Source organism: Rhinoraja longicauda, chromosome 40 (genome assembly GCF_053455715.1).
Source record: "Rhinoraja longicauda isolate Sanriku21f chromosome 40, sRhiLon1.1, whole genome shotgun sequence".
Lineage (NCBI taxonomy): Eukaryota > Metazoa > Chordata > Chondrichthyes > Rajiformes > Arhynchobatidae > Rhinoraja > Rhinoraja longicauda.
The window spans coordinates 3,522,142-3,547,682 of NC_135992.1; the positions used below are offsets into that span (position 1 = coordinate 3,522,142).

The 25,541-nt window shown below is 53.4% G+C and overlaps 2 protein-coding genes and 1 non-coding gene across 3 annotated transcripts; 1 reads left to right on the forward strand and 2 right to left on the reverse strand.

Annotated features, from left to right (window-relative positions):
• On the reverse strand, positions 1-7,631 carry tomm22 (translocase of outer mitochondrial membrane 22 homolog (yeast)). The gene is made up of 4 exons (XM_078430350.1): positions 7,507-7,631; positions 5,194-5,312; positions 3,722-3,839; positions 1-1,475 (listed from the first exon to the last, which is right to left on the reverse strand). Exons 1-4 carry the CDS (start codon positions 7,570-7,572, stop codon positions 1,398-1,400), a joined length of 381 nt encoding a protein of 126 aa, XP_078286476.1. The 5' UTR covers positions 7,573-7,631; the 3' UTR covers positions 1-1,397.
• A 1,609-nt stretch (positions 7,632-9,240) lies between these two features.
• Positions 9,241-9,391, forward strand: LOC144611636 (U12 minor spliceosomal RNA). The gene has a single exon (XR_013549554.1). It is a non-coding gene; the product is annotated as a U12 minor spliceosomal RNA (small nuclear RNA).
• Positions 9,392-15,036: 5,645 nt separating this feature from the next.
• LOC144611456 (ribosomal RNA-processing protein 7 homolog A-like) lies at positions 15,037-25,018 on the reverse strand. Its single transcript, XM_078430566.1, has 7 exons — positions 24,919-25,018; positions 24,644-24,783; positions 22,143-22,265; positions 19,831-19,948; positions 19,102-19,199; positions 16,349-16,547; positions 15,037-15,122 (listed from the first exon to the last, which is right to left on the reverse strand). Exons 1-7 carry the CDS (start codon positions 24,968-24,970, stop codon positions 15,037-15,039), a joined length of 816 nt encoding a protein of 271 aa, XP_078286692.1. The 5' UTR covers positions 24,971-25,018.
• Positions 25,019-25,541: the final 523 nt, after the last annotated feature.

Here is a 25,541-nt window from a genome sequence, read left to right on the forward strand (position 1 = left end):
TAGAAAAGCTCACTCTTTCACAATCCAGCACCAGAGCTTTATTACCACAATACAAATCAATCAGTTCCACATCAACTTATCGCCAGTTCTGCATGCAGTTCAGGCTGGCCTCTGAAATATTGTCCAGTCATGTATCAGCAATGAAATACAACCTGTCCCATCTCTTTCACCCTACACATCTCCATTCCCACTGCCTGTCACCCTGGTTGCCCAGCAATTAGTCAGGGCGGCATTAGGCTGCAGGAAGCAGTTGGATCCTTCTCTCCGTTTCTAGAGAAAAGGAAAAAGGGCCTCGACTCGAAACGTCACCCATTCCTTCTCTCCAGTGATGCTGCCTGTCCCGCTGAGTTACTCCAGCATTTTGTGTCTATCTTCGGTGTAAACCAGCATCGGCAGTTCCTTCTTACACCTCTCTCTTGTTTATCAGAGTTGGCACCCTGACTGTACACGAGTCACCTACGCCATGGACTAATTGTGCCCTGTGCCTGAATTTGCTGCGCCCAGCACATATCAATAGCCTTGCCCTGCTTGTCACATCGAGGCAGGCTGATTAGTGCGGGTGGGGAGAAGGCAGGAGAATGGGGTTAGGAGGGAGAAATAGATCAGCCATGATTGAATGGCGGAGTAATTTGATGGCCCGAATGGCCAAATTCTGCTCCTATCACTTATGAACATCTGAGCTGTTCTCTGCTAAGAGAGTTCTGAACCGGTACCGCTTCACCTTACACCCCTCTGCTGACCCTCCCCCCACCCCCCCGCTGAACTTGGTAAACACGGCAATTTAATTCATGAACGACTGGTGCCCAATGCTGCTGACGAATTACTTGTACACCTGCTGATGAAGGTGCTATGGACGATCAGATTGCAGATCACAGGTGAGAGGGCGGGAGCACTGGCCGAGCTGTCTCCTCCCCCTGCCGTGAACTAGCCGGCAGATTTTGGTACGGATGTCCCCCAAACCTCCCCCACCCCGAAGGGCTGACAGTGCCTGCAGACAGAATGTGTTATGTGTTGGATGGACAGAATGTGCTCAATGTGTTGGATGCGGCTCGACACAAAAAAGCTGGGGTAACTCATCGGGACAGACGCCACCTCTGGAGAAAAGGGATAGGTGACGTTTCGGGTCCAGACAAGTCTGAAGAAAAGCCTTGATCCAAAACGTCACCGATTCCTTCTCTCCAGAGATGCTGCCTGTCCCGCTGAGTTACTCCAGCTTTTTGTGTCCATCTTCGGTTTAAACCAGCATCTGCAGTTCATTCCTGCAGGTTGGGTGCGGTTGGTCGGTCCGGAGCTGGACGGCCGGGACCAACGCAACGCTCCCCGGCGACAGGCCGCGGGTCCCGTGTCTGCATGCGCTGTCAGATCCCCAGCGATTCCCGCTCCGGGGGGCAGGCCCGTTATATTTTTCCTGGAAGCGGAGGCGGCAGCAATCCCGGCATTCCACCCGACATCCCCGTGTTTGGACCCAACAGAATCTGGGAACGAGAAACACCCAGTGAGGAGAGAGCAGGAAATTAAACGATGCAGATCACATTCATGCACAAAACGACAGCCCCATGCCCATCCCGACCCGACCCACATCCTGTGCCCAAAAAGTCAACACCATTCCCAATCCCTGCCACCCTCCCTACACAGGTTTCATTCCTTTTCGGGAAGGAACACCCTTTATGTGGAGACTATTTGCATACCTTGGGTACCAAGCAAAGACTTTCACTGTGACTTGTCATTCATTCATTCACTGTCCGCACTGAACTTCCTGCAGCCAACACGAAAGCTGCTGGCCTCCTACGCCAGTGATAAAGGGATGGCACGTTCCTCTTAGCATCAACAGACGTATCTGTACACTGTAAACGGCCCGATTGTAATCATGTTTTGCCTTTCCGCTGACTGGTTGGCATGCAACAAAAGCTTTTCACAGTACCTGGGTACACATGACAATAAACTAAACAGAAACTGGGGCTGTGTGGGTAGAGGGGTCAGGGCCAGGTCGTCATTGGAAGGGGAGACCGGGGTTGAGGGGGGAAGCAGGAGATAACTACCCAGTTTACTCCAAGGCTGTCCGTGGTGAGAGGGGCTGTGGCGAAGGAAGAAACAAATCAACCTGTCTGCCTGCCCATCCTGTGAGACCCACCTGATGCCTCACCTGATCACTGGGCCCCATGGGTGGAACCAGCAGGGACAGGCAGGTCTGCCAGTGGCGCTAAATGCTATTTGGATGGTTACCAACTAGGGCGGCACAGTGGTGCAGCGGTAGAGTTGCTGCCTCACAGCGCCAGAGACCGGGTTCGATTACGGGTGCTGTCTGTATTGAGTTTGTACGTTCTCCCCGTGACCTGCATGAGTTTTTTTCCCCGAGATCTTCGGTTTCCTCCCACACCTACAGATTTGTAGGTTAATTGGCTTGGTACGAATGTAAATTGTCCCTGGTGTGTGTAGGATAGTGTTGGTGTGCGAGGATCGCTGGTCGGTGCGGACTCGGTGGGCTGAAGGGCATGTTTCTCTAAACGCTGTATCTCTAAACTAAACGACTCATGGCCATCTTTGACATGGTCACCCTGCCCTCCTTTGAGACAGGCACTCGAGTTAAAGAGAGGATTCCCAAAGGAAAATCATACTGTGAAGGCCAGCAAGTGCAGGGAGTGTACGGAGAGGGAATGTGTCCAACTTCCTGACTTAATGGGAAGTGGTTGCTCTCTAAAAATGTTAGGTCGACAGCTGGTTTTTCAGAAAAAGAACGTGGTGGTTTTGATGTAAATGTCTTTAACGCCCAGGAGGGTGACATCTGGAACAGAATGCCGGACCAGCAGATTCAGTAAAAGCTACAAAGTGCTGGAGTAACTCAGTGTGTCAGGCAGCATCTCTGGAGATGGTTGTGGACGGCTTTGTTTCGTTGTGGATGTTTCTGGTCGGGACACTTATTCAAGTGTCACCTATCCATGGTACACAAAATCATGAGAGGAATAGATCAGGTAGATGCACAGAGTCTTTTATCCGGAGTAGGAGAATCGAGAACCAGAGGACATAGGTTCAAGGTGAAGGGGAAAATATTTAATACTAATCCGAGGGCTAACTTTTTCACACAGAGGGTGGTGGGTGTATGGAACAAGCTGCCAGAGGGGGTAGTTGAGGCTGGGACTAGCCCATCATTTAAGAAACAGTTGGACAGGTGCATGGATAGGACAGTTTTGGAGGGTTATGGGCCAAGCTCAGGCAAGTGGGACTAGGGTTGATGGGACATTGTTGGCTGGTGTGGGCAACTTGGGCCAAAGGGCCTGTTTCCACATTGTATCAATCTATGACTCTATGTCTCCATAGATGCTGCATGATCCAAGCTACTCCAGCACTTTGTGATTTTTGCTGAAAATTCCAGCACCTGCAGTTCCTCGTGCCAGCAGAGTCAGGACGTGTTCCCCTTCCTCAGTCACTCATTTCTCAATTGCAAGACACGGGTTGGGCCACAGAGCTACAGCTGCACTTTCTGACAGGGGCACTTGCCTCAGACTCACCCTTCAGGCGGACAAACACTGGCCACTCGACACCCAGCACCGAGCTCTTGCCTCTCCTCTGGGCCCAACTCCCTACTCCCCAAGCCCATGCATCACACCGTAGGCCCAGCTTCTGTTCCCTTCTCCCCACCATGTCTGTACTCCAGCAAATCCCCCTTCCCCCCCTCACCGCCCAGGCCCTGTAGTCAGAGCACAGCCTAGAGCAGAGCACTGACCTGTCTCTGTTGCTGGATCTGTTGCTGTTCCAGCTGTAGCTTCTCCGTTTCAAACACCACCGGCAGCACCAGGATCATGAAGGACGTGGTGCCCACCCACAGGGCCGAGCGAGTGAAGCTGCAACACAGGTTCCGAGCTCAGAGTCACGGCGCGGCAGACACGGTCTCTACACCCCGCACAGCGTCCGGCACACAGTCTCCCCCACACACCACCGGCAAACAGCGTCTCCACCCGCCCACCCCCCACCCCCCCGTCCCCGTCCCCACACAGCATCTGGCAATTTCCCCCACATACTCTCCTTGTTATCACTGCAAAACATGCAACCATTTTAATCACTTGACCTTCCCCAAACAAATCCATGCCCACTTTCTTTGATGAGAGGGCAGAAAACATGTTCCCAATGTTGGGGGAGTCCAGAATCAGGGACCACAGAATAAGGGGTAGGCCATTTAGAACTGAGATGAGGAAAAACCTTTTCAGTCAGAGAGTTGTGAATATGTGGAATTCTCTGCCTCAGAAGGCAGTGGAGGCCAATTCTCTGAATGCATTCAAGAGAGAGCTAGATAGAGCTCTTAAGGATAGCGGAGTCAGGGGGTGTGGGGGGAAGGCTGGAACGGGGTACTGATTGAGAATGATCAGCCATAATCACATTGAATGGTGGTGCTGGCTCGAAGGGCCGAATGGCCTACTCCTGCACCTATTGTCTATTGGTTAATCTGTACCAAAAGCTGATCTGTTGTGTCCCACAGACTTTACCCAGACTGACTGACCTCCACTTTTCCCTTTAATCAAAACACTTTACATTTTCCTCAATGTAAACCCTATCAGCCAAGGAGGGTTATATTTCATCTGTTGCCACTTTTAGAATACAATTTGTCTGAATCTAGCAACACATCCATTCTCAAGGAAGCCACAACCTTAATAAGTTTATGCTCATAAGTCATAGGAGCAGAATTCGCCCCATCATGTCTACTCTGCCATTCAATCATGGCTGATCTATCTTTCCCTCTCAACCCCATTCCTCTGCCTTCTCCCATAACCCCTGACACCCGTACTAAACAAGAATCTATTAATCTCAGCTTCAAAAATAACCAAAGACTTGGCTTCCACCATTGCCTGTGGCAATGAATTCCACAGATTCACCACCCTCTGGCTAATGAAATTCCTCCTCACCTCCTTTCTAAAGGTACGTCCTTTTATTCAAAGGCTGTGCCCTCTGGTCCTACACTCTCTCACTAGTGGAAACATCCCACTAGTGTTTAGCGGGCTGTGCGCCAAAATGAGGCAAATGGGACTATGGTCGGCATGGACAAGGTGGGCCGAAGGGCCTGTGTTCTGTGCTGCACACAACTCCATAACCCTCTCCTGCACCCTTCACTCTGCTACTGGCTCCATCAGCACCAGGGTGGTTGACATCCCCACCATTCACGTGGCCATGTGCAGGAACCACCTTGCACTGCCTGCTTCACACCTGTAAAGATTCTTGGCTATCGTCAGCGAGCAGCTCGCGGCTACCCCCGAGGCATTCCGCATTCCCTCCGGGAACATCTCTGTCAAACCCCACAGTCTCTCTGCCAGGGACTCGTCGAGCTGCAATCACAAAAAAATTGGCAGAATTAATTCTTTATTACACACACACGCATGTGGTGGTGGCCCGTGGTAGGGGACGATAGCATGGTTTGCAATCTCAAGTCTTGTTGGATTGAGTGTGGCTCAAGAGACCGATGCGCAAGCCACACCTGAAGGCTGCCGTGGGACGATTCAGGGCTGCAGTCTTCCCCCCTTCTCTGACACTAATGGGTCGGCTTCGGCGATTATGTTCCTAGTCTGAACAAGCGTCTCGACCCGAAACGTCACCCATTCCTTCTCTCCTGAGATGCTGCCTGACCAGCTGAGTTACTCCAGCATTTTGTGAATAAATACCTTCGATTTGTACCAGCATCTGCAGTTATTTTCTTACACTTATGTTCCTAGTGGTTGTACGCCAGCCAGTCCTATCACTGGCACGGGTTTACAGTTCTTTACCAGCAGTGCCGCGCTAAGATTGTAACAGTGATAAATCTCAGAGCCAAGATGAAAAACCAGTGGGTTGTGCTCAGGCAAATTCTGGTAGGTTGATGAGAGAACATTGTGGGAAACTAGAGAGGAAATTGCGGGAGCCCTGGTTGAAATTTACGAGTCGTCTTTAAATACAGGAGAGGTGCCGGAAGACAGGAGGGTGGCAAATGTTGTGCCTCTATTCAAGAAGGGCTGTAGGGAAAACGCTGGGAACTGTAACATCTGTAGTCGGAAAGTTACTAGAGAATATTCTGTGGGATAGGATATACTGGCATTTGGATGGACAAGGGCTGATTAAGGATAGTCAGCATGGTTTTGTATGTGGAGGTGGTGTCTCAAAATTCTGATTTGAGTTTATTGAAGATGTAACCAAAAATGTCGATGAGCGCAAAGCTGTTGATGTTGTGTATATGGTTTCAGTAAGGCATTTGACAAAGTTCTGCATGGCTGCTCTGGAAGGTTAGATCACATAGGATTCAAGGAGAGAGAGCTGAATGGATAGAAAATTCACAGCAGAGAGTGATGGTGGAAGGTTGCTTCTCGGAATGAAGGCATTTGACTGGTGGTGTGCCTCAGGGTTTGGTGCTGGGCCCCTTACTGTTTGTCATCTATATCAATGATTTGGATGACAACATACACGGCAAGATTAGCAAGTTTGCTGATGATACAAAAGTGGGTGGTTTTGCAGATTGTGAAGATGGTTGTGAAAAATTGCAGCAGGACCTTGATCAATTGGCCATGTGGGCATGGAATGGTTGATGGAAATTAATACAGGAATGTGAGGTGTTGCATTTTGAGAAGTCTACACTAGGCCTCAGGGGAGTGTTGTAGAGCAGAGGGATCTCGGATATAGGTGAACAGGTGCATGGTTCCTTGAAGGTCGAATCGCAGGTAGATAAGTCAGCATATTGAATATAGAAGTTGAGAGGTCATGTTGCAGTTGTAATGCAGTTGGTGAGACTGCATTTAGAATATTGTGTTCAGTTCTGGGCACCATGTTATCGGAAATATATTGTCAAGCTGGAAAGGGTGCAACAAGGTTGCCGGGACTAGAGGGTGTGAGCTATAGGGAGAGGTTGAGTAGACTGGGACTCTATTCCTTGGAGTGCAGGAGGATGAGGGGAGATCTTATAGAGGTGCATAAAATCATGAGAGGAATAGATCGGGTAGATGCATAGTCTCTTGCCCAGAGTAGGTGAATCAAGATCTAGAGGCCGTAGGCTTAAGGTGAAGGGGAAAAGATTTAATAGGAATCCGAGGGGTAACCTTTCCACACAAAGGGTGGTGGGTGTATGGAACAAGCTGCCAGAGGAGGAAGTTGAGGCTGGGGACTATCCCAACTTTTAAGAAACAGTAAGACAGGTTTGGAGGGATACGGGCCAAAGGTGGGACGGGTGTAGCTGGGACATGTTGGACGATGTGGGCAAGTTGGGCCGAAGGGCCCGTTTCCACGCTGTATCACTCTATGACCCAATAATATTATGCTCCTAGTTCTGCATTCTGCTGGGTGTTCAGTGCTGAGCTCACGGAACGGGGTTGGGGGAGACGATACGGGGAGGGTGGTGGCAGGAAGGGGGTGGGTGGGGTGAGGGAGGGAGGGAGCGCTCCCGTGGCGGGCGGGGGTCAATGAGGGAGCGGGTTAGATCCAGCTCCGGGCTGCGGCCTCCTTCCCTCTCCGGGACCAGACCCCGCTCCACCCTCCTCCTCCACCCTCCCGGCTCCTCACATTATCGTCGTCCTCGATCTCATCTTCGACCTCGAGAAGCCGCTCTGTACTCCCGTCCGCCGCCATGACACTTCCGCCGCGCCTGCGCACGGCGTACAGCGGCGCCGCATGTCGGCCGGGAGGCGCTGCCGTGCACTCCTCCGCCCGGCTGGTGGCGCTGCCGTGCACTCCTCCGCCCGGCTGGTGGCGCTGCCGCGCACTCCTCCGCCCGGCTGGGTCGCTGCAGTGCACTCCTCCGCCCGGCTGGTGGCGCTGCCGTCGTGCACTCCTCCGCCCGGCTGGTGCCGCTGCCTTGCACTCCTCCGCCCGGCGGGGTCGCTGCAGTGCACTCCTCCGCCCGGCTGGTGGCGCTGCAGTGCACTCCTCCGACCGGCGAGATCGCTGCAGTGCACTCCTCCGACGGGCGGGATCGCTGCCGTGCACTCTTACGCCCGGCTGGTGGCACTCCTCCGCCCGGCTGCTGGCACTGCTATGCGGTTTTTTAACCGGTGGGTGGCGCTGTCGTGCACTTCTCCAAGTCGCCCACGATGTTCAAGGGCATGAAACAAAAGTAGGTCAGCCCTTCAAATAAGATCTTTTCATTTGGACGACACTCTCCAGACCTCAATTCCCCACAATATTCCAAAAATATATCAACTTCATGAGTGAGCCTCCATTGTCTTCTTACACAGGGAATTCCTCTGGATCAAAACAATTCATGCCGTCTCACTGAACTAAACATAGGCAGGACATCAAACCCACACTGACCATTGATCGCCCATGCACACCCGTTCTATGTTATCCCACTTTTTCACCTTCACCTTAAGGGCAACAAACCTGCACATCTTTGTGATGTGGGAGGAAACCTGAGCACCAGGATGATACCCACGCGGTCACAGAGAGAACATGCAAACTCCACACAGACAACACCTGAGGACAGACACGAACCCGGGTGTCTAACACTGTGACCAGCTGCTCTGCCAGCTCATATGTCTAAACTAAACATGCACAAAATTCAAACAGCAAGTAATGCAAATAATGATAATAATTATTTGAAAAAGGGCCTCGACCCAAAATAATTATTTGAAAGGGTCTCGTCATGTCACCCATTCCTTCCCTCCAGAGATGCTGCCTGACCTGCTGAGTTACTCCAGCATTTTGTGAAATGATAATAATACATGTCATTTTATTATAAGAAAATAACTGCAGATGCTGGTACAAATCGGAGGTATTTATTCACGAAATGCTGGAGTAACTCAGCAGGTCAGGCAACATCTCAGGAGAGAAGGAATGGGCGACGTTTCGGGTCGAGACCCTTCTTCAAACCCTTCTTCATTTTATTATGTTGCTGAATATGAAGATATATGGAGATAAGACAGGTGGACGATATTAGCATATAACTCAGCGAATAAGTGCTAGGATCTCGGAGTCGAATGGCCTCATTTATTGGAGATTCACTAAATGCAAAGCCTTGATCAATTGAGAGGCCCAGCATGAAACTACAAATCCCACAATCCCCTCCGGTCTCGCCGCTCGGCTGCCCAGCTGCTCCCATAATACCCCTGGAATGAATGTATTTTCATTTTCAACTTTATCATATCAGATGTTTTGTGGGGAAAGGTTATCGAACGCGGTGGGAAACAAATGCTTACCCCGCATAGATTGTGACACTCTGAGAGAGCTGGTGATGGGTCTCACCCTGATCCATAGCGGGACTGCCAGAGGTCTCTTTGCCGCTGCGACGCTTGTGTCCTTATGCCTTAAACTAATGAGTAAGGAAAATAACGGTCCGGGGTGACGCCCGGGTCCTCGCCGCATAGTGCGAGAGGAATTTTTGAGCGGGTAAAGGTCGCCCTAGTGGTGACCTGCCTACTTTGTGGGATGCCGCAGTGCAGCGATCTGCCCGGTATCCCACTGCCGCAAACATAAAAGAATGTCATTCACAATTACTTTCGTCTTTGGCAATAGCCTTAGAGAAAGTCAGCATAGAAAATAAGTGCAGGGCGAGGCCCTTCGAGCCAGCACCGCCATTCATTGTATAAGAAAATAACTGCAGATGCTGGTACAAATCGAAGGTGTTTATTTCACAAAATGCTGGAGTAACTCAGGCAGTATCTTAGGAGAGAAGGAATGGGTGACGTTTCGGGTCGAGACCCTCTTCGCCATTCATTGTGATCGTCCCAATCAGTAACCCGTGCCTGCCTTCTCCCCACATCCCTTGATTCCACCTAGCCCCTAGAGCTCTATCTAACTCTCTTAAATCCATCATATATGAAAGAATGTCATTCGCAATTACCTTTGTCTTGGCAATAACCCATGGAGAAAGTCAGCGCGTCAGGCAGCGTAGAAACATAGAAAATAGGTGCAGGACGAAGCCATTCGGCACTTCGAGCCAGCACCACCATGATCGTGATTATGGCTGAACGTCCCCAATCAATAACCCGTGCCTGCCTTCTCCCCATATCCCTTGATCCCACCTCGCCCCTAGAGCTCTATCTAACTCTCTTAAATCCATCAAACATGAAAGAATGTCATTCACAATTACCTTTGTTCTTGGCAATAAGCCCTAGTCAAGTCAATGTTATTTGTACAGCGCATTTAAAAACAACCCACGTTGACCAAAGTGCTGTACATCATATGAACGAACATACAATGGCACACAAACATAACAGCACATACATAAACAGTTCACAGCGCCCCCTCAGAGGGCCTCAAACGCTAGGGAGTAGAAATAGGTTTTGAGCCTGGACTTAAAGGAGTCGATGGAGGGGGCAGTTCTGATGGGGAGAGAGATGCTGTTCCACAGTCTAGGAGCTGCTAGAGAAAGCCCTAGAGAAAGTCAGCGCGTCAGGCGGCGTAGAAACATAGAAAATAGGTGCAGGACGAGGCCATTCGGTCCTTCTAGCCTGTACGCAGCGCCATTCATTGTGTGTAAGAAAATAACTGCAGATGCTGGTACAAATCGAAGGTATTTATTTCACAAAATGCTGGAGTAACTCAGCAGGTCAGGCAGCATCTCTGGAGAGAGGGGATGGGTGACGTTTCGGGTCGATACTCTTCTTCAGACTGATGTCAGGGGGGCGGGACAAAGGAAGAATATAGGTGGAGACAGGAAGATAGAGGGAGAACTGGGAAGGGGGAAGGGAAGAGAGGGACAGAGATCGTCCCCAATCAATAACCCGTGCCTGCCTTCTCCCCATATCCCTTGATTCCACTAGCCCCTAGAGCTCTATCTAACTCTCTCTTAAATCCATCCAGTGATTTGGCTTCCACTGCCCTCTGTGGCAGAGAATTCCACAAATTCTCAACTCTCTGGGTGAAAAAGTTTTTTCTCACCTCAGTTTTAAATGGCCTCCCCTTTATTCTGACTGTGTCCCCTGGTTCTGGACTCCCCCAACATTGGGAACATTTTTCCTGCATCTAGCTTGTCCAGTCCTTTTATAATTTTATATGTTTCTATAAGATCCCCTCTCATCCTTCTAAACTCCAGTGAATACAAGCATCGGGAGTTTTTGTCACTAAGCATTCTTCTCTTTCTTTTCCAGTCGTGTGTGTTACAGCAGTGCTTCTTAAACTATTTCAGTGTCATTCGCCCTTTGAGTGGGTCAAATTGTCCTCAGTATGTAAGATAGTGCTCGTGCCACAGTTTAAGAATCAGGGGTAGGCCATTTAGAAAGGAGACGAGGAAAAACTTTTTCAGTTGTAAATCTGTGGGATTCTCTGCCTCAGAAGGCAGTGGAGGCCAATTCTGTGAATGCATTCAAGAGAGTTAGATAGAGCTCTTAAGGATAGCGGAGTCAGGGGGTATGGGGAGAAGGCAGGAACGGGGTACTGATTGAGAATGATCAGCCATGATCACATTGAATGGCGGTGCTGGCTCGAAGGGCCGAATGGCCTACTCCTGCACCTATTGTCTATTGTCTAGTGTATGGGGTAATCGCTGGTCGGCGTGGCCTCGCCGACTAAAGTCTAAACAATGTTCTTGAAATACACCAACAACACGTTCGAGATTATGACACTTGCTTCTACCAGCAGGTCACATCTGGAAAGGGTTGTAAATTCTCAGCTCTTGTCAAGTTTAAATGATTATATCGGAGCAGACATCCAATCTTCACAAATGAAAGTCCCAATCTGCAGCTGCCATCATTTCCCTTTATCATTCCTTCTTTCTTATCATTCCCATTCCTTCTCTCCTGAGATGCTGCCTGACCTGCTGAGTTACTCCAGCATTTTGTGAAATAAACACCTTCGATTTGTACCAGCATCCGCAGTGATTTTCTTACACTCCCTTTGTCATTGGGTCATTGACGACTGAGGACCTCTGTTGGACTAATGTGAAACTGCAAGCACAGCAGACACACCGGGCGAGGGGATATTTTGTAGCTGGGTGCGGCTTATTGACGCATGTGCCCAGCTACAGTGGAAAAACTGGTACACTTCCCAGATAGATCATTCCATACGAGTACACAAGGTTGTACAAAAGAGAAAATGAATGTAGTGTTACAACTACAGAGAAAGTGCGGATTAAAAAATGCAACAGGTCAGTCTGAAGGGTCTCGACCCAAAACATCACCTATCCATGTTATCCAGAGGTGTTGCCTGACCTGCTGACTCCAGCACTTTGTGTCTTTATTTTGTCACCCAGCACCTGCAGTTCCTTGTATCCATGAGGTATATTAGAAGATTGGAAATTCATCTCCAGCAGGAGGGGTTTATTCAAAAGTCTGATGAAAGCAAAGAAGCTGAAGCTTTTGTACCTTCTGCCCAACAGGTGCAGTGAGAACAGGGGATGGCCAGGGTGGTGTAAGTGGTTATCGTTACATTTGCTGCTTTCCCGACGCAGTGTGAAGCATAGATGGAGCCAGTAGGGAAGGAGGCTGGTTTGCACGATGGATCGGCCTGTGTCCACCACTCTCTTGTGGTCATGGGTAGAGCAGTTACTATTATTGGGTAGTTGTTACATCCAAATATGAAGCTTTCTATGGCGCATCTGTAGGAATCGTAAGTCATTGGGGACGTGCTGAATGTCCTCCGTCTCCTGAGGAAGGAGAGGCCATTGTGAGCCTTCTCAGTAGTATGACACTAAATGCTGTAGTAACCCAGCGGGTCAGGCAGCATCTCTGAAGAGAATGAATGGGTGACGTCTCAGGTCGAGACCCTTCTTCAGACTGATCCCAGTAGTACGGTGGACGTGGTTGGACTCACAGACAGCACCAGAAGCCCACAGAACACTGAGGGCATCCTGGGGGTTGAGGCCAGGAAGGGCACCCTCCTCTCCCTTTACCCCACCCCCACCCCTCCTCTCCCTTTACCCCACCCCCACCCCTCCTCTCCCTTTACCCCACCTCTCCCTTTACCCCACCCCCACCTCTCCCTTTACCCCACCCGTCCCTCTCCTTTTACCCCACCCCCACCTCTCCCTTTATCCCACCCCTACCTCTCCCTTTACCCCACCTCTCCCTTTACCCCACCCGTCCCTCTCCTTTTACCCCACCCCCACCCCTCCCTTTATCCCACCCCCACCTCTCCTTTTACCCCACCCCCACCCCTCCCTTTATCCCACCCCCACCTCTCCCTTTACCCCACCCCCACCTCTCCCTTTACCCCACCCGTCCCTCTCCTTTTACCCCACCCCCACCCCCACCCCTCCCTTTATTCCACCCCCACCTCTCCCTTTACCCCACCCCACCTCTCCCTTTATCCCACCCCACCTCTCCTTTTAGCCCACCCCCACCTTTACCCCACCCCCCTCACTTTACCCCACCCCAACTCTCCCTTTATCCCACTCTCACCTCTCCTTTTACCCCACCTCTCCCTTTTACCCCACCCCTAGGACAACTAACCCCAGGCCCCTGAGATTCACAAACCAGAATGCACCCAGGTTTCCTGATCTGTTGCAGGACCAGATCCCTGAGTGAAGCTGTGTGGTCACGCCTTCCTTTCTGAGATCATTCAACCCCAGTCCCAGAGAGCTGAACCGGGGGGGGGGGGGGGGGGAGGGCAGAGAGCGGCTCTGTGTTGCCTTCATCTCTCAATCAAAGGAAAACAAACTGCTGGGGGAACTCAGCAGGTCAGCCCGCATCTGCGGAAGCAGAGGGATGGTTGACGTTTTGGGTTGAGACTGCATAAGTGTGCAGGGGAAGAGAGTGTGCAGGTGAGGGAGGGAGGGGTGGGAGCGAGGGGTACACAACGGGTGGAATCGAGTCAGGGGGATGTGGACGACCCAATGGTATGGACATTGGATTCTCCAATGTTAGCTAACTCCCCTCCCCCCAGTGGTCCTCCCCCACTCCTGCTCCAAATAAACACCCCCTCCCCTCGTTCACCTGCTCCACTCCCCCCCTACCCCAATTGGTTCCATTCACCCATCATCCGGACGTCCACCTGCCTCCCCTCAGGCTAATCCCCCCCACCCTCGCCAGCTAGATCCACCTGACCAGCACCCCTCCCCGATCTGGTTCCACGTCACCTCCAGCCTCTATCTCTACCTCCCCTCCCTCCACCTGTTGCCCCTTTCTTCATATCTGAAGAAGCGTCCCGACTCAAAACGTCACCCATCCTTTTTCGTCAGCGATGCTGCCGGAGCCGCTGAGTTACTCCAGCACTTTGTGTCTACCTTGGGCATACACCAGCACCTGCAGTTCCTTTCTACACTCATTTCCCCATATCGTTCAGTTTCCACCGACCACCCAACAAACCCGTCTCCAAACTCTCCCCTGCCCTTCGCACCTGACTGGGCCCCTGCCTCACCCCTCCCACTTCCCATCCCACCCCGGCCATCTCTCCTCCACACTCAGTCGTCGTGCAGGGTCCCCACCTGAAATGTGTAGGAAGGAACTGCTGATGTTGGTTTACCACCGAAGACAAACACCAAATGCTGGAGTAACTCAACGGGACAGGCTGGATAGAAGTATGAAGTGTCTTGACCCGAAACGTCACCTATTCCTTCTCTCCAGAGATGCTGCCTGTCCCGCTGAGCTACACCAGCATTTTGTGTCTATCTCCACTCGAAACTTTGACACCCCTTTGCCTCCACAGATGCAGAGTTCCCCAGCAGCCTGACTTCTGCTCCAGATTCCAGCATCAGCAGCCTGCCTCCACCTCTCTATGTTTTCCTTGCCTCTGATCAGCAAAGAACACAGCATTCAAGAGGTTGTCTGTTTATTTACATACTTCTCAAGAGTCTGAAACATATTTCCAAGAATGAAAATGAAATATTCTAAATCCACTAAATAGTGTGAATATAAACTGAGTCTGCAACCACTGAACCAGTGGGAGTTCTCCATCCCAGCCCCCCCCCCCTGCAAACCCATCCCTCCACAAACCCACCCCCCCCCCCTGCAAACCCATCCCTCCACAAACCCACCCCGACACCCACTCCCCCCCCCCCTGCAAACCCATCCCTCCACAAACCCACCCCAGCCTCACCCACCCACCCCCCCCCCCCCCTGCAAACCCATCCCTCCACAAACCCACCCCAGCCTCCCCCCCCCTGCAAACCCATCCCTCCACAAACCCACCCCGACACCCACTCCCCCCCCCCCTCGGGTCTCAGTAAGGCTTGAATTTCCGCTCTGCCCTCATCAGAGCAATCTTCTGTTTGTCTTCTTCAAACCTCTTCCGAAGCTGAGCGATATCTGGAAACAAAACAGACAGGCCTGAGTTGTGGGGGGAGGGCCAGAGTCACCAGGGTCAGTGGTACCTCAGGCAAGTGGTGCGGAGTAGGGGGCGGAGACACCCAGGGCACGGGGAAGGAGCGGGGAACTGAACCAGCATTCTCACAGCAGTGGGGGCAAGTCAGACCCCAGAGATGGTAACTCAGGGACGTGGTGGGGTGCGGAGGGAGCAGAGATGCCAGGACACGGGGAGGTGAGAAGGAGAGAGGGGGACCCATGGGAGCCAGGGCATGGTGTCATCTCAGAGGAGGGGAGGGAACGAGAGACGTCAACAGGGTCAGTTGTACCTCGGGGAAGTGGCGGAGGGGGGACAGAGACGCCAGGACATGGGGGAGTGAGATAGTGAGGGCGGGAGAGGCAGGTGTTTGTGGCATCTCAGGGAGGTGGTGGGAGCAAAGGAGCAAGGACACAGGGAAGTGAAAGGGGAACCCAGAGACGCCAGAGTATTGTGGGATCTCAGGGATGTGAGGGGGGGTAGAGACGCCAGGATATTTATTTATTCATGTCATCACACAAATGTTTGCCAATAGCGAGCAGATTTTAGTGCCACGTCGTTGGCCTCTGCAAGATACTTTACAGTGCTGGTGTGTTGTGCAGTCTGGATACGGGGAGGGGAGAAGGGGACCCAGGGGGTTGCAGCATCTTGGAGCAGTGGTGGAACCCAGAGTATCGTGGTATCTGAGGGGAGGGGTTGGAACAAGAGACGCCAGCATCCTGTGGTAAGGCGGGGGGGGGGGCTACCGGACCTATACCGAACCTGGTAACGATGGAACTCAAGCAGTCGCCTGTGGCAGCACCCAGCCCGTGGGGGGAGGGAGGGAGGATAGAGCTGCCCTCCGGTGATCTGTAACCAGGCCTCAGTCCTGGGGAAGGAAGCATCTCACCCCTCCCACTGCAGGGGCCTCCGCAGGCCAACGCTGACCTTGCAAACGAGTGCACCTTCCCCCTCCCCCTAGTCCACTGCCACCCCCCCTCTCCCCGGGACCTCCGCCCCATTCCCATCCTTCCATGGGACGACTGCCCCCTCCCTTCCGAGGCCACTTGTCCCCATACCCTTCCCACTCCACACCATCACGCCCCCCCCGATACCCCTCCCTCCCCCCCAATACCCTTCTCCCCCTCGATACCTCCCCCCCTCTTCCCCATTACCCCTCTCCTCCGCCCCCTCCACCCCGCGGATGACTCACGTTCACGCTTGGCGTCCTGCTGCTGCCAGCTGTAGAAGTTGAGCAGCTCCTGCTGCTGCCGCTGGCGTTTCTGCCGCTGCGTCGCCTGCAGGTTACGGGCCTCGGTGCGCGGGATGCCCGGCCGCCGGCCCTTCCTCGTCACCTTCACCCAGCCCTCCTCGTCCGGGACCCCGTCCTCCGCTCCCGCCCGCGCCTCCATCTGGGGGGCAGACGGAGCGGTCACACCCCGCACTTACCCCCGTCCTCACCCCGCCCCCTCCGTACCCAGACCACCCCGTCCCCACCCCCTCCGTACCCAGACCACCCCACACTCACCCCCGTCCCCAGCCTGCCCCCTCCGTACCCAGACCACCCCGTCCCCACCCCCTCCGTACCCAGACCACCCCGTCCCCGTCCCCACCCCCTCCGTACCCAGACCACCCCGCACTCACCCCCGTCCTCACCCCGCCCCCTCCGTACCCAGACCACCCTGCACTCACCCCCCGTCCCCACCCCCTCCGTACCCAGACCACCCTGCACTCAACCCCGTCCCCACCCCCTCCGTACCCAGACCACCCCACTCACCCCCCGTCCCCACCCCCTCCGTACCCAGACCACCCCACTCACCCCCCGTCCCCACCCCCTCCGTACCCAGACAACCCCACTCACCCCCCGTCCCCACTCCCTCCGTACCCAGACCACCCCGCACTCACCCCCGTCCCCACCCCGCCCCCTCCGTCCCCAGCCCGTCACCGTCACGGGTACAGAGAGCGCCATTGTATCACTCTCTCCACACTGAGCAGACAGTGCAGGACATTACACAAGCAGCACGGTGGCACAGCGGTAAAGTCGCTGCCTCACAGCGCCAGAGACCCGGGTTCAACCCCGACTACGGGTGCTGTCTGGACAGAGTTTGCACGTTCTCCCCGTGACCTGCGTGGGTTTCCTCCCACACTCCAAAGACGCGCGGGTTTGCAGGTTTGGTAAAATTGCCAATTGTCCCTGGTGTGTGGGATAGTGTTGGGGTATGAGGTACGGATTGGGTGGGCTGAAGGGCCTGTTTCCGTTCTATATCTCTAAAGTCTAAATACAATCAAGGCAAAGTATAACAGGTGGCGCAAAGGGGAAGATACAGAGCGAAGAATACAGTTCTCAGCCTTGTAGCGCACCAGTTCCAGAGACAAAGTCCAATGCCCGCAATGGGGTAGAGGTGAATCAGACAGTACTGTGGAACTCTCTGCCTCAGAAGGCAGTGGAGGCCAACTTTCTGAATGCATTCAAGGGAGAGCTAGATAGAGCTCTTAAGGATAGCGGAGTCAGGGGGTATGGGGAGAAGGCAGGAACGGGGTACTGATTGAGAATGATCAGCCATGATCACATTGAATGGTGGTGCTGGCTCGAAGGGCTAAATGGCCTCCTCCTGCACCTATTGTCTATTGTCTACCCTAGATAATGGAAGGACAGTTCAGAAGCCTGATATCAGAGGGGAAGAAGCTGTCCCAGTGTCTGGTGGTGCGCGCTTTTAAGCTTCTGTTATCTTCTGCCGGACAGGAGCGTGGAGGAGGTGGGGTGACTGGGTGGGAAGGTCTTTGATGGCGGTGGCTGCCTTTGTGAAGTGTAGGTGGAGTTGACGGTGCGGAGTCTGGTCTGTGTGATGGAATGGCTGACGTCCACAACTCTTGCAATTCTCTGAGCTCCTCCAGTCAGACAGGAGCCGCCTTCAACCCCCTCCCACCCTCAGCGGGGAACTGAGTGGAGCACCCACGCCAGCGTGTGTCTCAGGACCACAGTGGGACATGGATGTGGGGCAGAGAGAGGCCTGACTATGTGGGGCGGCACGGCAGCCCCTTGCTGCCACCCTCCCCACCCCCAATAAACCCCATCACCACCAAGACCAGATCTCAGGGTATTTATTCACAAAACGCTGGAGTAACTCAGCAGGTCAGGCAGCATCTCAGGAGAGAAGGAATGGGCGACGTTTCGGGTCGAGAACCAGAGTCTGAAGAAGGGTCTCGACCCGAAACGTCACCCATTCCTTCTCTCCTGAGATGTTGCCTGACCCGCTGAGTTACTCCAGCATTTTGTGAATACCCTCGATTTGTACCAACATCTGCAGTTATTTTCTTACAAGACCAGGTCTCAGGCACACTGAACCTGGAACCTATCCGCCGCACGGCTGAGATCAGCCAACCGACCCCCCCTCCCAAACGCTGCCCCCCACCTCCCTGCCACTGAGGCAGGGGCCCACATCCACCCCCAAAACCCTGTCCCCCATAGTGATAGGGGCTCACACCAACCTTCCCCCCCCCCCCAAATCCTGTCCCCACCACTGAAAGACAGGGGTCCACACTAACCCCCTCCAAACCCTCACTCGCTACAGACTGGAGCCCATACTAACCCCCCATCCCACCCAAACCTCCCTCCGCCAGCTGTCAGACACAACGGGACCCACATTGACAGCGCCCCCACCACCCACTGCCACAGACAGGGACCCAAACTGACTGACCACCCTCCCATTCAAACCCTGCCCCCACCAGTGACAGAGGGGCCGAAACTGACCCCAATGACCCCTCCCCCCCAAAACCCTGCCCCCAGCACCCTGCCACAGAGAGAAGGGCCAAAACCGCCCCCCACCCCAGACCCAGCCTGTGTCAGCCGCCACTGAGACAGGACCCCCACTGACCCTGCCACAGAGGGGCCAAAACCGCCCCCCACCCCAGCCCCAGCTTCTGCCAGCCGCCACTGAGACAGGTGCCCACAACGGCCGCCCTTACCGCTGCCACGTGCTGGTCGTGTTTCTTCATGAAGTCGTCCACTTCTTTCTGCAGAGCCTCGGTGTCCGTGATGCTGTGGCGATATTCCTGGATCCACTCTGGGAAAAGGAGGGAGGGTTGGAGCAGGGAGCAGCACCGGCCAGCCTGGGTTCCCACTGTGCTCGGGCCACACTGACCCCCCCCCCTTCCTGTGACCTACAGTAACCTCCCCACTGCGGCTACCCTCCCAACCAGGCAGCCACCAGGCAGCCACGACAGCACGCGCGTCCACCATCAGTGCCCCCCCCCCCCCGGTCATGCCCCACTGGCAAACCCAAGCTCACATCCCGAGCCCACCCGCGCTGCTCATCTCTGACCCCCACCCCAACTCCACCATCACCGGGCATGGTGGCGCAGCGGTAGAGTTGCTGTCTTACAGCGAATGCAGCGCCAGAGACCCGGGTTCCATCCCGACCACGGGCGCTGTCTGTACGGAGTTTGTACGTTCTCCCCGTGACCTGCGTGGGTTTGCTCCGAGATCTTCGGTTTCCTCCCACACTCCAAAGGCGTGCGGGGTATGTAGGTAAATTGGCTTGGCAAATGCAAAAGAATTGTCCTTAGTGTGCGTAGGATAGTGTTAAAATGCAGAGATCGCTGGTCGGCCCGAACACAGTGGGCCGAAGGTCCTGCCTCCAAGCTGTATCTCTAAACTGAACTAAATCACCATTAGCAACTGGACGGGGCACTCACTGTGAAGGCCTGTGGTGACCGGGTGCTCGCTGGGAGACAGCACCCAGGGGGTTTGGGGCTTCAGGGCAGACTTCATGCCGGCCGGGCTCTTGAAGACGACGTAGGCCACGCGGTAACCCTGTGGGGAGGCAGAGGTTAGTCACACAGCGGCAAGCAGTGCTACCGGGAACAGGGCAGCTCCAGCACTGGGCCACAGATGTAAAGGCCCAGCCTGAATCCATGCAGTGCACAGTCAGATTTTAATAAAGAGCATTTTTACACATTTTGGGTTCACCATGTAGAAGTTACAGCTGTGTTTATACATAGTCCACTTTGTTGGGGTTAATTGCGAGAATCCCATCACCTTAACCAACTGTGCCAAGATTAGTACAACATCTGATCAACCAGAGAGCACTGTGTTACTACCGACCCCATTGGAACTTGAGTATAAGAAAATAACTGCAGATGCTAGTACAGATCGAAGGTATTTATTCACAAAATGCTGGAGTAACTCAGCAGGTCAGGCAGCATCTCAGGAGAGAAGGAATGGGCGACGTTTCGGGTCGAGATCGCTGGGTCCGAAGAAGGGTCTTGACCCGAAACGTCACCCCTTCCTTCTCTCCTGAGATGCTGCCTGACCTGCTGAGTTACTCCAGCATTTTGTGAATAAATACCTTCATTGGAACTTGACGTAGCTTCTCGCAATTAACCCCAACAAAGTGGACTATGTATAAACACAGCTGTAATTTCTACATGGTGAAACCAAAATGTATAAAAATGCCCTTTATTAAAATCTGACAATGTGCACTTTAACCATTTTCTATTTTGTAATAGAAAATTTGTAATTTTCTATTACAAATCTCAAATTGTGGAGTACAGAAGCAAATAAATAAATGATGGGTTTTTGACCCAAACATTATGGAGGGCAATGTACTTCACTGAGATGCCAGATACCTGGAGGAGCAGAACTATGGGACCCTTGTTTAAGGAGGACAGCAATGATAATCCAGGTACGTCAAACCTCAATGGTAGTGTGAGAAAATAACTGCAGATGCTGGTACAAATCGAAGGTATTTATTCACAAAATGCTGGAGTAACTCAGCAGGCCAGGCAGCTTCTCAGGAGAGAAGGAATGGGCGACGTTTCGGGTCGAGACCCTTCTTCAGACTGATGTCAGGGGGGCGGGGCAAAGGAATGATGTAGGTGGAGACAGGAAGACAGTGGGAGAACCGGGAAGGGGGCGGGGAAGAGGGGGACAGAGGAACTATCTAAAGTTGGAGAAGTCAATGTTCATACCACTGGGCTGCAAGCTGCCCTGCTGTTCCTCCAATTTCCGGTGGGCCTCACTATGGCACTGGAGGAGGCCCATGACAGAAAGGTCAACCTCAATGGTAGGTAAGTACGGGAAAACATTGTGCGACAGAGGAGGTAGAGACAGGTAACGTCACAATGTTTAAAAAAAACATTTGTACATGGATAGGACAGGTTTAGGGTATGTGCCAAACAGGTGGGACTAGTGTAGATGGGGCATGTTGGTCGGGGCGGGCAAGTTGGATTGAAGGGCCTGTTTCCACGCTGTACGACTGCCTGACAGGATTCATTAATACAGGGAAAGAAGGTAATCAAGAGTAGACATTATCTTATTACGTGATAATCCTTGGACCTGGTCCCTCTTCATTATTCTTGAATGCAGCAGCACAGGTCGATAAGATGAAGGCGCAACATGCCTTTATTAGCTGGTACACAGAATAAAATGGCAGGGATGTTTTGCAGGATGTTTGCTAATAGCTGAAACCAGTCCAGTTACCCAACCACACCAACCCACACTCAACTCAAGATTTTTATACGGACTCTCTCAGTCAGAGCAAGTCGTGAAACTCATTCACAGATCTTTGATCTGCAGCCATTTTCTTCGCAACTCAGGCAGTCTTTCACTCAACTTCTCAAAACATGTGCGGCACGATGGCGCAGCGGTAGAGTTGCTGCCTTACAGCGAACGTAGCGTCGGAGACTCAGGTTCGATCCTGACTATGGACGCCGTCTGTACGGAGTTTGTACGTTCTCCCCGTGACCTGCGTGGGTTTTCTCCGAGATCTTCGGTTTCCTCCCACACTCCAAAGACGTACAGGTGACGTGTAGGTATGTAGGTTAAGTGGCTGGGCAAATGTGAAAATTGTTCCTAGTGGGGTGTAGGATAATCTTAGTGTGCGGGGATCGCTGGGCGGCGCGGACCCGGTGGGCCGAAGGGCCTGTTTCTGCGCTGTATCTTTAAATCTAAAACATGTCCCAAGGACGGCTGACGTCTAATGCCAGTCGCACCGCGCACTGATTACCTCCACAGGTTTCCTGGAGAACTTTGACTTCTTTGCCTCGGATTTGGCTCCTGGGCCTGGCTTCTCCTGCAGTTCCACAGAGGTGACGGTGCCACACTGTGAAAAAAGTCTGTGCACACTCTCCTAGCGTAACACACAAAGCAACACCTCCTTAGACCGTTTTCAGTATAACAAAACCAACATTTAAAGTATGCCACAGGACCTGTTTTCACAGTTGCTAACCCCTTTTATCCACCTAACATCCTTCTGAATGGAGCACACACCACACTTGGGAGTACCTTGTGCAGCTCTGGTCATTCTGCTATCGGAAGCATGTTATTAAGTTGGAATAGATTCACCAGTATATTACATGGACTTGTGTGCTTGAGTTATAGGTAGAGACAAAAAGCTGGAGTAACTCAGCAGGACAGGCAGCATTTCTGGAGAGAAGGAATGGGCGACGTTTTGGGTTGAGACCCTTCTTCAGCCTCGACCCAAAACGTCACCCATCCCTTCTCTCCAGAGATGCTGCCAGTCCCGCTGAGTTACTCCAGCTTTTTGTGTCTATCTTTGGATTAAACCAGCATCTGCAGTTCCTTCCAACACAGTTATTCACTTTTTCCACTCAGTTGTGAAGCTGTGGAACTCTCTACCTCAGAAGGCAGTGGAGGCCAATTCACTGGATGCTTTCAAGAGAGAGTTAGATAGAACTCTTACGGATAGCAGAGTCAAGAGATATGGGGAGAAGGCAGGAACGGGGTACTGATTGTGGATGATCAGCCATGATCACGGTGAATGGCGATGCTGGCTCAAAGGGCCGAATGGCCTACTCCGGCACCTATTGTCTATTATACAAAGAGGTCAGGTAGACAGGGTGATCATGCAGGCGTTCCGCACATTTGCCATCTTCAGTCAGGGTATTGAGTATAAAGTCGGGATGTCTTGTCACGGTTGTACAAGATGTTGTGATTGTGTTCAGTTTTGCCCACCCTTCAATAGGAAGGATATCATTAAGCTGGAAAGCGCAAAGACTTGCTAGGATGTTGCCAAGACCTGAGCTATAGAGCGAGGTTGACCTTCAAATATACCCCTATGTGCATCAGTGTTTAGAGATGTTTGTAAGATTAATAAGAGTATGGATTATCCTTTGGGTAAAGGTTGCAGCACAGTGACGCAGCGGTAGTTGCTGCCTTACAGCGTTTGCAGTGCCGTAGACCCGGGTTCGATCCTGATTATGGGTGCTGTCTGTACGGAGTTAATATATTCTCCCCGTGGGTTTTCTCCGAGATTTTGTTTCCTCCCACACTCCAAAGGCGTGCAGGTTTGTTGGTTAATCGGCTTGGTGTATGTGTAAATTGTCCCTAGTGTGTAGGATAGTGTTAATGTGCGGGATCGTGGTCTGTCAGAGAGTTGTGAGTTTTTATAATTCCCATCCCCACAGAGTGCTGCAAACTGAATCTTTTCTCTGAAAATGCCAGCAGATTCTTGTTAAGTGAGAAACTGAAAGGTTTCTGGGGAGACAGTATTGGAGATACAGTTGGATCAATCTTATTAAATGACTGAGTAAACCTAAGGAGCGGAGTGGCCTTTAACAATAATATATTCCTTTATTCGTCCCACCAGGGAAATTTACAGTTACAGCAGTAAAGTGGATAGCAAGAGATCATTCATTATAAATAAAAGATACATAAATTGTCATCAGTTTCCGTGTGTTCTTAGCTGTTATTGTTGACTGGTCTGCTGGGAGCAGTGCTGGTTGTGCAGTCTCACAGCAGCGGGAAGGAAGGACCTCCTATATCTCTCCTTCACGCACTTGGGGTTTCGAATTCACATGTTCACCTGGGGATTCCCCCCCCCCCCCCCCCCCCCCGCCGTCCTCTTCTCTCCATCATCAGTTACATCCCCAATCCCCCTCCCACCATTCCTCACCTCAGTCCCTCTCCCCCCCACTTCCTCCTGTCCCACTTACCCCTCCCCCCTCACCCATCCTGACACGTCCCCACTCTCCCCCTTCTCTCCCACTGGGCCTTCCTCCCTCCTACCCAACCCAACCCCCACTCTCTACTCTCTCCCCATTCCCGTTACCCTCTCCCTCCCTAACCCTCTCCCTCTCCCCCTCCCTCCTACCCCCCTCTCCCACCCTCCCTTACCCTCTCTCCCTCCTCCCTTACCCTCACACTCCCCTCCTCCCCCTCTCCCCTCCCTCCTCCTCTCCCCTCCCTCCTCATCCTCTCCATCCCCCCCTCCCCTCCCCCCCCCTCTCCCACCCTCCCTTACTCTCCCTTACCCTCTCTCTCCCTCCTCCCTCCCTCACTCCCTCCCTTACCCTCTCTCTCCCTCCCTCACTCCCCCTCCCTCCTCTCCCCTCCACCCCTCCCTCCCCCACCCATCTCCCCCCCCCACCCCTCCCTCCTTTCCTTACCCTCTCCCCCCCTCCTTTCCTTACCCTCTCCCCCCCCTCCCCTCCTTACCCTCTCCCCCCCCCCTCCCCCTCCTTACCCTCTCCCCTCCCCCCCCGGTACCTGTGTGCAGTAGGGCGGCAGGTTGAGCACGAACAGGGTTCTCTCCTGTGGCCGGCGGGCCGCCACCTCTCGGGCCCGGTGCGGCTTCACCAGCAGCTGCCGGGCGGCGCCGCCGCTCCCCGAGAGCAGCGCGGGGATCACTGGGGGGGGAGACGGAGACGGTCAGTCGGTCAGCCACGCTCCCTGCCCCAGCCCCACCCCAGCCCCACCCCTCCCTCCGGCACCCCCCCTGGCCCGGACTGTATTGTCTCCCCATCTCCGCCCGCTGCCGTTACCTGTGAACCCCGCCATGTCCGTGTCCACTCCCGCCTCCCCGCGCGGCGCCATCTTCCCCACCACGCGCGCACCGCGCCTGCGCGGCCACCCCAGGCGGAGGCTGGCTGCCAAACGAGGGGCGGGGTCAATGGGGGCGATTTACATAACATGTGGGGCGGGGCCAGGTGACTACATGATGGGACGCGGTTAGTGGCTGATTGACAGGGGAGGTGGAGTCAGGCGGGAATGATCGTGATGGGGTGGAGGCGGGGCCAGTGGGTGATAGACAGAGTGGGGGGCGGGGCCGGATGACTGAATGATGGGGGCGGTCAGTGGCTGATTGACAGGGGAGGTCAATGGGAATGTCTGATGGAGTGGAGGCGGGGCCAGTGTGAGTGATGGCCCGGATGGGGGCGTGGCCAGTGGCTGACAGTGGAGTCAGGTGGGAATGATCGTGATGAAGTGGAGGCGGGGCCAGTGTGAGTGATGGCCCGGATGGGGACGGGGCCAGTGGGTGATGGACAGGGGAGGCGGAGTCAGGTGGGAATGATCGTGATGGGGTGGAGGCGGGGCCAGTGTGGGTGATGGCCCGGATGGGGGCGGGGCCAGTGGGTGATGGACAGAGTGTGGGCGGGCTCAGGGG

Bases quoted from the DNA above. Each gene is read 5' to 3' on its own strand.
- LOC144611456 (XM_078430566.1), bottom strand. From the start codon at position 24,970: ATGGCGCCGCGCGGGGAGGCGGGAGTGGACACGGACATGGCGGGGTTC. The intron at 16,548-19,101 runs GTAAGGGCGGCC...TCTGCCCCCCAG, and splicing joins ACGACCAGCACGTGGCAGCG to ATGGAGGCGCGGGCGGGAGC. The intron at 15,123-16,348 runs GTGAGTCATCCG...TTTTGTTTCCAG, and splicing joins GCAGGACGCCAAGCGTGAAC to ATATCGCTCAGCTTCGGAAG.
- tomm22 (XM_078430350.1), bottom strand. From the start codon at position 7,572: ATGGCGGCGGACGGGAGTACAGAGCGGCTTCTCGAGGTCGAAGATGAG. The intron at 3,840-5,193 runs GTGTGAAGCAGG...CCTGTGTTGCAG, and splicing joins ATAGCCAAGAATCTTTACAG to CTTCACTCGCTCGGCCCTGT. The intron at 1,476-3,721 runs GTCAGTGCTCTG...TCTCGTTCCCAG, and splicing joins AGATCCAGCAACAGAGACAG to ATTCTGTTGGGTCCAAACAC.